The sequence below is a fragment of the Mus pahari genome, chromosome 2 (assembly GCF_900095145.1).
Source record: "Mus pahari chromosome 2, PAHARI_EIJ_v1.1, whole genome shotgun sequence".
NCBI lineage: Eukaryota > Metazoa > Chordata > Mammalia > Rodentia > Muridae > Mus > Mus pahari.
The window spans coordinates 16,566,968-16,580,365 of record NC_034591.1 but is presented as its reverse complement, the minus strand read 5'-3'; the positions used below and the strand labels follow the sequence as shown (position 1 = coordinate 16,580,365).

At 41.0% G+C, this 13,398-nt stretch overlaps 1 protein-coding gene across 2 annotated transcripts in view; it reads left to right on the top strand.

The window, feature by feature from the left end:
- Positions 1-13,398, top strand: part of Reln (reelin) — a 447,612-nt gene that overhangs the window by 408,743 nt on the left and 25,471 nt on the right. For both annotated transcript variants that reach the window (XM_021190313.1, XM_021190312.1), the window contains exons 51-57: positions 1,184-1,338; positions 2,491-2,705; positions 6,804-6,981; positions 8,602-8,777; positions 8,895-9,001; positions 10,939-11,181; positions 11,691-11,866. In XM_021190313.1, the coding sequence (XP_021045972.1) occupies positions 1,184-1,338; positions 2,491-2,705; positions 6,804-6,981; positions 8,602-8,777; positions 8,895-9,001; positions 10,939-11,181; positions 11,691-11,866 (1,250 nt within the window). The remainder of the gene's footprint in view (positions 1-1,183; positions 1,339-2,490; positions 2,706-6,803; positions 6,982-8,601; positions 8,778-8,894; positions 9,002-10,938; positions 11,182-11,690; positions 11,867-13,398) is intronic.

Here is a 13,398-nt window from a genome sequence, read left to right as displayed (position 1 = left end):
ATCGGTTTCTTTTTTGCTGATGCTTTGTGTTGTTGACACAGTCTTATGTTGCCCAGCTACTCAAGCTTGTTAAGGTCACCTTAACTCCAGAGTACTGGGATTACAGTATTTGCCGTCATGCCCATCTTAATCTGAGTTTTTTAAATAATCTCTTTATAGTATACCTTAATTTTTGCCACGTTAAGTTCAGCTGAACACACTAGAATTCTAATGTAGTCTTTGTGACTAACTACATAATACAAAGCTTAGTTTTTCTCAAATATTGTCTAGGCCTCCAGAAGTATTCATCCAGTCAGAGTGGTTTCCTTCCTGGTGAAGAAGAAAACAGGGAGTTACTTGAAATAGTTCTGCTATGTGTGTTGAATAAATTCTAATGATCTTTTGATAACACAGTACCTATGGTTAATGATATACTATTGAGCTGGACATAGTGGCTTCTACCTATAATCTCAATCCTCAGGAGTCAGAGACAGGAGGATAACCATGTGTTTAAGGCCACCCTGGGCTACATCATTCATTCCAAGACAAACGGCTATAGAATGAAACCTTGTCTCCAAAAAAACAAAAAACAAACAAACAAACAAAAAAACAGATGATGGATGGATGAATTGATGGGAGGATGGGTGGATGGATGGGTGATGGATGGGTAGAAGAATGGATAGATGATAAATGGATGGGTGGATGATGGATTGATGAATGGGTAGAAAGATGGATGGATGGATGGATGGATGGATGGATGGGTGGATGGATGGGTGGATGGATGGGTGGGTGATGGATGGATGGATGATGAATAGATGGATAGATGATGGATGGGTAGATGCATAGATGGATGGATGTGTGGATGACACACATTTTATTTTACAATACATTGAGGAGCTGGACATCGTAGTACATGTTTGTAGTCTAACGACCAAGAGACTAAAGTAGGAGGATCAGTCCTGAGTTTGAAGCCAACCTGACCTACAAAGTGAGACCTTGTCTTAAACACCCTACCCCTCAAAATTGTACTGTGTACCTGTCAGTTAATATCCATGTTATAAAATGTTTATATTGTTTTTTTTATTTTATGTGACATAGTGTATATAAAAGAGATTTTACTTAATTCTAGGTCTTGGTTAACATGAAATTTTACTTTAAGTCCTTGCTAAATCTATCATCCAATTTTTTTTATCTTTTTGTTCAGTGAATGAGAATTGGCTCTTCCATGATGACTGTACAGTGGAAAGATTCTGTGACTCCCCAGATGGTGTCATGCTCTGTGGCAGCCATGATGGACGAGAGGTGTATGCAGTGACTCATGACCTGACGCCCACTGGGAACTGGATCATGCAGTTCAAGGTGAAATTACCATGGTCTCAATCACATAAGTAACCATACAGTAGCAACCTCATCAGAACCACCAGAAAGATAAAGGTCATCTAAGATTTCATTGTCTTAATATATGCTTTGAAAGATAAAACTTATTGTTAAGGTAATATACAGCTCACCTAAATATTACATAATGATTAAAATATATTGTACTTCTATACTATCTCGAGGTAAAATTTCAGAGCTTAACTAAAAGCAAATATTTTCAATCAGGATTATACACTTATAGAACAAAATATTGGTTTAAAAATGTAAGATACTGATTGTAACTTACTAAGTCACTTTATAAAAATTAAGTTGGCTGGGTGTGGTGGTGCCCACCTTCAGTCCAGGCACTCAGGAGCAGAGGAGGAAGCAGATCTCTGGGAGTTCAAGGATAGCTTGTCTATATAGTGAATTTTAGGCCAGCTAAGGCTACATGGTGAAACTCTGTCAAAAAAAAAGGGGGGGGGGGTTGTTTCCTTATGAGACTAAAGCTATAATAGTTATTTCTACTTCTAGAAGCTCATTCAGATGTTTCCGTAGAACAAAAATGATAGACTAGAGCATCATGATTAGAACTCATGCCAGGAAGAGCTTTGGATAACATTTTTGCCTGGGTTTATTCTGCTGTGTTCTGTCTGCCTGAATCCCTTTGTGTTTGCAGAGTTGCCACACTATGGCTGTCATCACATTGAATGCCCTGTGCTTCGGTTATCTTGTTCCACGGTATCTTCCTTGTCAGTGAAAGTGATTTATTGAGAGTTATAAATTATATGACAAAGTAGTAAAATTAGTAAGGCTGTTAGCAATCCTTCTTGGTCAGTTATTCTGCCAAACACAAGTGCCAGACCATTAGCAAAACAATTTGTAAGCATGGGCCCAGGCCTTGCAAGGAAAGCAGCCAGCGTGGGGGAGGCGCAGCTTCTAGCATCTCTCCCAAATCCTTACACAATGTGCTTGGCACTTTTTACAGTTTGTCACCTTGGGCAACCATGCCAATGTCCCTGTTCACCAGCAAAACAAATAATGAACTGGAAAATGCAGGTGGTAGGCATCAAGGGATCTCGTCGCCAGTTCTTTGGGGCTGAAATCTGTAATGTGGTTTTAATGCCTTGACAATCTTCATTTTCTGTTTATTAGATCTCTGTTGGATGTAGAGTGCCTGAAAAAATTGCCCAGAATCAAATTCACGTGCAGTTTTCTACTGACTTTGGCGTGAGCTGGAGTTACCTAGTCCCTCAATGCTTACCTGCTGACCCGAAGTGTTCTGGAAGCGTTTCCCAACCGTCTGTGTTCTTCCCAACTAGAGGGTGGAAAAGGATCACCTACCCACTTCCTGAAAGCTTAATGGGAAAGTAAGTAGAAAGTTAAGATAAAAGTGTAGCTGCGCGCCCAGTGTTACTGCCGTCGAATCTTAAATTCTGTGTATTTGTGGATAAAGCGCTCTCTGCCTCCCCGATGCCAGGGTCCCTAATTGGTGACTTCCATGATGAGCACACTTCATGTTGTAGTCCTCAGACTTGGTCGATGTGGTCCTCAACAAATGTCCCTGTTGGGTTCTTCTCTTTTCTAAACCCCAGTGCCATCAAATAGGATTAGAACAACAGTAATGACCTTGGAGCCACACGCAAAGACACATCACACACGGTACCAGCCTTGTAGACTGTACTCGCATAGAAACGTGTCTCCCAGATCCTCAGTAGAGTGAGGAGCAAATCCCAACCCTCGCTAGTTGCACAGCGCCTAAGTTCGGGCCATTGTATAAGATGGCGGGCAGGTTTTATTTTTCTCTCATCACATTCTGCACTTGCAGTGAAGTATAATTAGTCTGGAGTAGATGAACCCGTGCTCTGTGGATAATTTAAGGTGATTCCGAAGATTCCCTATCTACTGTGAAATTAGAAAGGAGAGGCATTGAGCACAATGACAGGTGTGCCTCTACTAAATTAATCATAGAGTCTAGCTAGGGAAAGAGGCTTCGGAGGAAACAGACCATGACGCATGCGCAGGACGGACCGAGGCTCTGAATAGGGCAGGTACACACTCAGCCTGTGTGGTCCCATAGACAGCATCATCAGTTTCCTAGAGTGGATTAGAAGAGCTTATGCCATCAAGATGCTGGGAGGTTCCAAAACAACAACAACAACAACAAAAACCCAGTCTACAGTGGTTCAATTAAAAATGAAATATCCTGGGGCATGAGAGACAGCGCCGCAGTTAATAACATGGACTGCCCTGGGAGCAAACCTGAGTGTGGTTCCTGGCCCCCACATTGGGTGGGTCACAACCCCCTGAGGCTCCAGCTACAGAGGATCTCACACCCCCTCCAGCCTCTCACAGGCACAGACTCCACCCACAGAGATGTACATCTGCACATAGTGAAAATTAAAACTTTTTAAAATACTTTATAGCAAAAACTGTAAAGCTGAGTGGGCTCTGGGACTGGTCAGTTTGCAAATGTAATAATGGCTTTAAGACTCAAAGAAATGGCCCAGTAGGTAAGGACCCTCTCTGCCAAACCTGAAGACCAGAGTTAGATCTCTGGGACTACAATCAACACCCTGGCAGCCATGCTTGTACACACATGCACACCCATGTGCACCCCCACACAAATAAGTATAATAACAATAAACTGTACTTTTATATTATTTCAAGGGCCCCATTGGTTTGTTCTCTTATCCATTATCTATCAGGGGCACTGGTGATATTGTCAGCTCAGAGGTGGTCCCCTGTTGAATATATGATGGCTCCCAGAAAACTAGACCAGAATGCTTCTTTACTATGTCTGGTAGGAGAGGAGATTGTTTGCTTTCTTAGAAAGCCAGAATGAGAACCCTGTTGAATCCTATTGGTATAAATTAGCCAATTCCTGGGCCACTTAGGAATTTCTCTTTTTGTCTCCATCTCTCTCTCTTTGTGTGTGTGTGTGTGTGTGTGTGTGTGTGTGTGTGCTGTGTGTACATGTGTGTTGTATCTCTTTTTCATATGCATGTGTTGTTTATTATCACACACACTATATATATAAATATACTCTATATACAATTTACATAGTATGCAAATATAACATTTGTTCAGATAAAAGACTTTTGCTGTTGTGTAACCGACGTACGCACCACATAAAATGAGATATAGAACATTTACATTGCCCTAGAAAGTTCTTTGCTTTGCATTTTTAAACCAGAATCGTATGACTTATTTTAATATAAGGTTAATTAGAGCCTGTTGGGCTTTTTTTTTTTACCCAGAAGACAGAGAAGAGCAATAATGAAATTAAAAATCTCTGGGAAATTGTCCTTTAATATAACCCTTTCAAAATTGTTTTCTAATTACCATAGTTACTTTGAGAATATTGATAACCTTCAAGGAATTGAGAAGTTGCTGTTTGCTGATCGCCTGAAGGCTGTGTGCATCCTAACAAGACTCTGCCATGGACTTCACTAACCTCCTATATAGTTTCACAGGTGTAATTAGCTGATCTAAATGCTTCCACAACCACTGAAGTTCAGTTCATCTTGTTCATAAATGGGCCAGTTAATTGAAAAGACAGTTCTCAAAGGAAGAAACACAAATGGTCAATAAATACTCGAAAAAAGTCTTAAATATCCTTAGCCATCAGAAAAATGTAAACCAAGATTGATTTGAGATTCCATGTCACCCCATTTAAAATGGCATCAAGATGGCAAATAGGGGTAGGTAGGGTGGTTCAGGGGGTAGATGTACTTGCCACCAAGCCTGGGGCTCAGAATTCCATCCTTGGAACCCATATGGTGAATAGAAAGAACCAACTCCAAGTTTTGTTCTAACCTCCACATGCACACTGCGACTATGACAACACACACACACACACACCAGATAGATAGATAGATAGATAGATAGATAGATAGATAGATAGATAGATAGATAGATGATAGATAGATAGATAGATAGATAGATAGATAGATAGATAGATAGATAGACAGACAGATAGATAGATAGATAGATAGATAGATAGATAGATAGATAGATAGATAGATGATAGATAGATAGATAGATAGATAGATAGATAGATAGATAGATAGATAGACAGACAGGCAGACAGACAGATATAAAAGGATTTTTAAGCAATAACATCAAATGCTGGTGAAGTTACATTGCCATTGGGGTATAAACTTGACAGACACAATGGAACTCAATATGCAGATTCCTCAAAACATTGAAAAGTACCATATGACCCAATTATACAACTCTAGGATGTACAGTAAGAGGATGCTGCAGTAACAGACCACAGTATCCTTGCAGATCCTTTTTTATGATGACTTGTGCACAATAACCAAGAAACAGAGCCAAGAACCTCCACTGCTCTCTTCTGGCCTCTGCAGGTAGTGCACACACATGGTGCACAGACATTCATGCACACAAAACACCTACAGATAGAGTAGCAAATAAATACTATAATGTGGTACATACCCACCATGACATTTAATGCAGCTACCAAGAAAAATGAAATCATGACATCTGCAAGAAAATGGGTGCAGCTGGAAATCATGATAAGCAAACTAAGCCGAACACTGCAAGTTTTGTTTCCTCTACAGAACCTAGATTTAAAACCTGCCGTGCATGCCCATGTGTGTAGGGAAGGGATCACAAAAATAGAAAGGAGATCATGAAAGAAGAGGGAGGGATTTCAAGAAAAGTGTGGGATACTGAAGGCAATGGAATTCAGTAATAATGAAGCAAGAATTAGAAGCAACCAGAAGAAAAGGAACCAGCCAGAGGAGGAATAACAGGGAGGGAGGGGAACCAGCCAGAGGGGGCAGAGAGCATGGGGGAGGGGAACCAGCCAGAGGGGGCAGAGAGCATGGGGGAGGGGAACCAGCCAGAGGGGCAGAGAGCATGGGGGAGGGGAACCAGCCAGAGGGGCAGAGAGCATGGGGGAGGAAGGCTGGGGAGGAAAATGAATTGGACTGAATTCAAAGTGTAAGGGCACATGGGTCAGACACTTTGTATACAACCCTAAAATTTAATTTTAGAAACAAGAAAAAGGGCATCTGACTTACGGTTCTAGAGTACACTATAAGATGATCCTGTCTTTGCAAAAGTGCCCACTGATTCTTACTTGTTTTGCAAATTTCTACAGAATTGTGTTGAAAGCAGCTACACAGTTCCATTACTAGAAACTGGAAGTTGCAAGTGGTCAGCTACGTTTTTATTAACTCAGTTCTTCCACAGAGATAACTGCAGTGGGTTTTTTCTTTTTTTCTCATAAGCACTGTGTGTGTGTGTGTGTGTGTGTGTGTGTGTGTGTGTGAGAGAGAGAGAGAGAGAGAGAGAGAGAGAGAGAGAGAGAGAGAGAGAGAGAGAGANGAGAGAGAGAGAGAGAGAGAGAGAGAGAGAGAGAGAGAGAGAGAGAGAGAGAGAGAGAGACTCTGAATAAAGTTAACTTCTGTTTTTCATTCCTTTGCTTTTGCCAACAGTCCTGTAAGATTTAGGTTCTACCAAAAGTACTCAGATGTGCAGTGGGCAATTGACAATTTCTACCTTGGCCCTGGATGTTTGGACAACTGTGGAGGCCATGGAGACTGCCTAAAGGAACAGTGTATCTGTGACCCAGGCTACTCAGGGCCAAACTGCTACTTAACTCACAGCCTGAAGGTACTGTGTACTGTTTCCTTACAGGCTGGCCCATGACCAGTTTCTATCCACGAGCTCTGTAGCAAGGTTGTGGGTCTCTGCCTTTCCCCCCTGCAGCTCCTCCCTTGTCTGTCTCACTATGTAGCTCTGTGTACACCAGGCTGACCTCAAACTCAAAGAGATGCCTGACTCTGTTTCTCAAATGCTGGAAGGTATGTGCCACTATGTCCAGCATTTTTCTTTTAAAAAACATAAAATACTCAGCTTAAAGTCAGTATTTGCCTTTTTAAAAAGATCTTATTTTTACAATTGGTACAAAGGAGAATGAAGCAAATATTACAGATAGCCCTCCAAAAACAAATATTCAAACATGTTGAAACACTGCTCAAACTTTTTTCCAGAAAATTCTATGGCCTAACTTACTAAAAACTGAAATGTGGCTGAGTCATTTTTGACATAATAGCTGTTCAATATGTAAAGTCGGTGTAGCTTCTGAACACAGAAGCCACACATGTATTTTGTTTCTGTAAATAAGCAGAGACATATATCATTTCAATAACTGAAAAATACCCCAGCTAACACAGTCAGCTGCCAGAGGTCATGGCTCCCACCTGCAGTCCTGGGCTGTACCATGGGTTCCAGGGCAGCCTGAATAGGAAATCCTAAATTTAAAAAAAAAAAAAAAGTACATATAATTGAAGCCTAACAAATATTGAAAATAAAATTTAAAGATATTGCTCATTTGCGTCTAAAGAAAAGGCCTGAGACCTCCTATGGACATTCAGATGTCATTAGTATTTCTCAGATAAGAAATTATGTGAGCCTGCATTGTGAACTCTAATTCAGTCTTGTAATGAGAGTATGTGGGTTAGCCATGCGTTTCTCCCGGCTCGTGTTCTTACATATGAACATTCATTTATAAAAAATTGCACTCATTTTCTCACCATTAGTTAAGTACAGCCAGACGGGCTTGCGTTCTCATGCCTTTAATTACAGGGTCAATTGTGCTCCCTGTTTGAGGAAATGAGACTTATTTAAATCATTTAACCACACAAGATAGAACTCTCTTATAGAACTGGGGAAATGTATAGAAGTATATAGAGATACATAAATACTGTTTTTACTGTAATTGCAAGTCTATGTCCCGTAAAACGTGATAAAATTATATCACTTCCCTTCTTTGGGTAATATAAAATTTCTGGGATTTAAGGTCTATAAAAAGTAGTATTTTTGTGTTTGGTTTTAGTGATTATGTTTCTAGGATAGCTGAATTATTTTATTTCTTTGGACAGAAAAAAGATTGCCTCCTGATTCTTTCTAGCCATTAAGTTACTCTGATTTTGCATTTATTAAGATTATATTAAAAAGATACTGATACTTTAACCTTGAATCTATACTTTGATGTGTGTTAGAAGTTTACATTTTTATATCTTAAAAATAAAAGTCTAATTATTGTATTTTATTTAAGCAGTTTAAATTTTCTTCGGTATCTGGTAGAAAGTAAAGTTATGAGCATAATCAGTTGTCCTTCAAGCATATCTTTGCAAAGATACTGAAATTAGTTCCGTTGCTTTAAGTCCATCATTTCTACCTGAAATCATTATCTTTAACTGCATCCCCGACCCTTCCACCGCCCCACAGACTTTCCTGAAGGAGCGCTTTGACAGTGAGGAGATCAAGCCTGACTTATGGATGTCCTTAGAAGGCGGAAGCACTTGTACAGAGTGCGGGATCCTTGCTGAGAACACTGCACTCTATTTTGGGGGGTCCACTGTGAGACAAGCTATTACTCAAGACTTAGATCTCAGAGGTGCAAAGTAAGTCACGGTTTTCTCACGTCCGTCGCACAGTTGACACCAGTTGTTATCAGGACTCAGGACCTGAGTGGCGGCTTTGGTCCACCCTTCTGAGAGAGACTGTGTGCTTGCGTTTAGATTCCTGCAGTACTGGGGACGTATCGGCAGTGAGAACAACATGACGTCTTGTCATCGGCCCGTCTGCCGGAAGGAAGGCGTGCTGCTGGACTTCTCTACGGACGGAGGCATGTCCTATGGGGGACAGCTATGCCTAGGAGCACATCCCACATCCATCCAACACCCTCAGAAGCAGAGCTTTCTGACAGTGATGACCATGAAGAAAGAGACAGCTCTGGCTTGTGCTACATGTCCTATTCATAGGACTGCTTTTAGGCAAAAGCTACCCCCCACCGAGAGAGAGAGACAGAGACAGAGACAGAGAGACAGAGACAGAGACAGAGAGAGAGAGAGAGATCCCATTAAAAAGAAAAAGATTTTAATAGAATGTGTATTTTTATGTACTCTGTGCAATTCATGTATATAGGGCATCTTTATCATATCCACAACCCACTCCTCCCCCAGCACCCCCAGGGTCTCTCTCTCCCACATCTCTCCCCCATTTATAACATCCACAACCCACTCTCCTCCCCCCACCCCACCCCAGATTCTCTCTCCCATCTCTCTCTCTCTCTCTCCCCCCCCCCCCCGGTCTGTCTACTTTTTAAATAGACTTTTTTTGTAAGAGCATAAAGAAAACTTTTTTTTGAAGGATTTTCTGAGTAAAATATGTTTCAAAAGAATCTTAGGCCCAACAGCTTGGTACATACCTTGAATTCCAGCCCTTGGGAGGCAGAGGCAGGTAGAGGTCTGTGAGTTCAAGGTCAGCCTGGTCTACATAGTGAGTTCTAGAACAGCCAGAAGTACATAGTAAGACCCTGTCTCAAAAAAAAAAACAAAACAAAAAAAATTATAAAACACTGTTGGGTCAATAAATAAATACCGAAGGGACTCTATAAGAAAACCTCACCAATTGTAAAAGTATCCTGAATTCATGAAACCATGTTAACAAAATTATTGTTATTTATATTGTTAATATAATTTATATAACTATCAAGTCATTAATACAATGGGATATTCAGGAAAAAAATGTTTTAAGGGCTGGAGAGATGGCTCAGGATTAAGAGCACTGGTTGCCAGAGCAGCAAGGTTTGGTCCCCAGCACCCACATGGTGGCTCACAGTCACCTATAGCTCCAGGTCCCGGGAGTCTCTTGTAGCCTCAGTAGGTAAAAGGCACCCAAGCGGTGAACTTTCATACATGCAAACAGAATACTCATACACACAAAATAAAAATAAGGAAATCTTTAAAAATAAAGTAATTTAATAAGGTCATTGATAGAAAAAAACAATTCCAATAGGAAACAGTTAAAAGGTTTTTTTTTTTTCAAAAGAAAGTATGTTTTAGGTGGCAGATAACATTCTGAATAACTAGCTAATAGATTAGCCAGAACTGTCTGAGCCTAATCATGTGTTGTAAACATTTTTCCCACAGTCTATCAAGCAATAAGACCAACTTCTTATCATTTCATTACAAATTATATAGAATCTTTTTCTTTTTTTTAATTAGATACTTTATTTATTTACATTTCTAATGTTATCCCCTTTCCTAGTTTCCTCTCCGAAAATCCCCTATCCCCTCCCCCTCCCCCTGCTCCCCAACCCACCCACTCCCATACAGATATTAGAATTCTATATATCTGCCAGGCACTGGCAGATATATAGAATTCTAATAGCTGTGTTTTTAAATCTAGAACCTACTGGTCTAGAAATGAGCATATGTTCTTCTTGAAAAATAAAGCCTCTTAAGAATCTAGAGATTAATTTAAATTGAATTAATTAAAATAAAAATTAATTAAAATCAATTTTAAAATAATTAAAATTAAGAACACATCATTTTTTACTTCAATATATTCTCTTTGAACAAGTACATCTAAATACTCTGACATTGTGATCAGTTTTTTTATTGAAGCCCTGATTATAAGTGTCAACACTTGAAGTCCCTAGATTCAGTTTTCACTGCCAGGGTAAACATTTCCTTAGGAAGCATACAGAACTTCAGTTGCTGCTGGTTTGTGAGTTGTTTTCCTGGCACTAGGGAGCTGATAAGTTTGGTCTTTTTATAGGAATCACTTGGACTTTGCTTCACGAGATGGATTTCCAGAAATACATTTCTGTGAGGCACGACTACATCCTCCTGCCTGAGGGGGCCCTCACCAACACAACTCGACTTCGCTGGTGGCAGCCTTTTGTCATCAGCAATGGGCTCGTGGTTTCCGGGGTGGAGCGTGCGCAGTGGGCATTGGACAACATTCTGATTGGGGGAGCAGAAATCAACCCGAGCCAACTGGTGGACACTTTCGATGATGGTAAGAAGAAAGCCCCAAAGAGCATTCTCTCTGTCCGCTGTGGGTGGAGGCATCAGGTGAATATTCCGTAGCCAGCCCCTTGCAGGGTCTCTCATTCATGATGCTCAACTGCTGTGAGCTCTTCAAGGTTCCTCACTTGCTGAACTGTCGATTGAGAACTTATAAAGAACATCGCTAAATAAAGACTGTTTTTATTATAATTCATAATCACAATACCCAGAACATTTTAGTCCTTTTAGTAGTTTCTGTTCCGTAGAACACATGCTGCAGAGGCCTAGGAAGAAGAATTTCTACCCAGAAAAACGGTTCCCCTTTTATAGCAAAGTGATCATTCTAGCAGCCTTCAGTAGCACTGCCCTAAGCGTGGGCTCTCCCCTGGGATTTATATATTAAAATAGTCATGTAAAATAAAAACAAGCCTTGGTAGTAAACACGAAAGTTATTTAACATTGAACATCTTAGTGGGAGAAAATAACGTACGACGGCATTGTTTCCTGCTTGCTTAACAGAAGGCTCTTCCCATGAGGAAAACTGGAGTTTTTACCCTAATGCAGTAAGGACAGCAGGATTCTGTGGCAACCCATCCTTCCATCTCTACTGGCCAAATAAAAAGAAGGACAAGACCCACAATGCGCTCTCCTCCCGCGAGCTCATTATACAGCCCGGATACATGATGCAGTTTAAAGTAAGGGAAAGTGATGCCGGAACTTAACTTCCGTGTGGGTTGTGGGAAAAGGGACTTGTTCTGACACACAGTGACTGATGGCATCCATTAAAAGACACTGTAACTTGTGGTAACATTTTACAAAGGTTTTCTTCAGGTGTGGTTATCTGAGCATAGATAAAAAATCTGTGGAGATGTGAAGGCAGAGTAAGAAATGTAGCCTGTTATAGCTCATATGTATTCATCTACCAAAATGAAAGGCTTCTGTCGGTGCCTCGAACCCACACCCCTCCTTCCCTCTGCCTAACCTCCATCACCACACCCCCTCCCTCAGCCCTAACCTCCATTTGCTTCCTTTCCTATTTGTCAGTTTATTTTTCAATGTTCCTTTGTCTCCAACTCCACTAACCTGCACACTGGCACAGTTGTAGCTCCCAATGTCTCACAGAACTAGAGGATTTTTAAAAATCTCTTATACTACTTAGAAGACTAGAAAGGAGGACATAGCGAGCGATTAGTAGACACTCACAGAGATTGACAAAGCCATGGCAGCTGCTCTCTTTCTGATGTCTGGCAAACCCTGTTAGAGGGATTACAGAAATCTGTTTCACTATTAGATCATTTTTATAAACGTCAATTATTCTAAAAGCTGGGCTGGAGAATTTATTACAGACATTGAAGTTGCATCCACCGTTTTCTTTAGCTCTGTATTAGACTCACTTCAGAGATGATGAACCCGCGTTCTCAGTGCTAACACTCCCTTAAGAGAGTGTGCAGCTTCTGCGATTCTTCGTGTCATTCCACCCCAACTTCCCAGCCTTTGAAAGTCAACACTTTCCTCTCCTGATCCACTGGGGTCTGTATTGTCTCCTCCTTGGATGGCACTGTGAACTCAGAACTGAGGAACACTAATGCTTTCCTCCAACCAAATTAATTTATTTAAAATAACAGGAAAGGGGACGGAGAGATGGACTGGCAGTTGGAGCACTTGCTGCTCATCTAGGGGACCTGAGCTTAGTTCCCAACCCCTGTCAGGCAGCTCACAGTCACTGTCTATCAGGCTACAGGAAATCCAATGCTTCTGCACTCCATGGAAATACATGCGCTCCCCCAGTCCCATTCATTCACATACAAATTACAATAATTTTTTTAGAGATTTATTTATTTACTGTATGCATGAGTACAGCACCATTGCTCTCTTCAGAGACACCACAAGAGGGCATCAGACCCCATTACAGATGGTTGCTGGGAATTGAACTCAGGACCTTTGGAAGAGCAGTCAGTGCTCTTAACCACTGAGCCATCTCTCCAGCCCACAATAATTTTTAATAAAGGTAAATTCGTCCCCTGAAATTTAGGTTACCCCAGAAATTTACTCTACCCCAGAACATACTGCAGATCCCTTCTTCTCTCCTGTACTCTCTAAATATTCAGCTGTTGTTCTCCTCTGTAACTGGGGAGAATCAAAGTCAGTCTCCCCCTCCTCCTCCCCCCTCCCCTCCCCTTCCCCCTCCCTCTCTCCCTCTCTGTTTCCCCCTCCTCCTTCCCTCCCC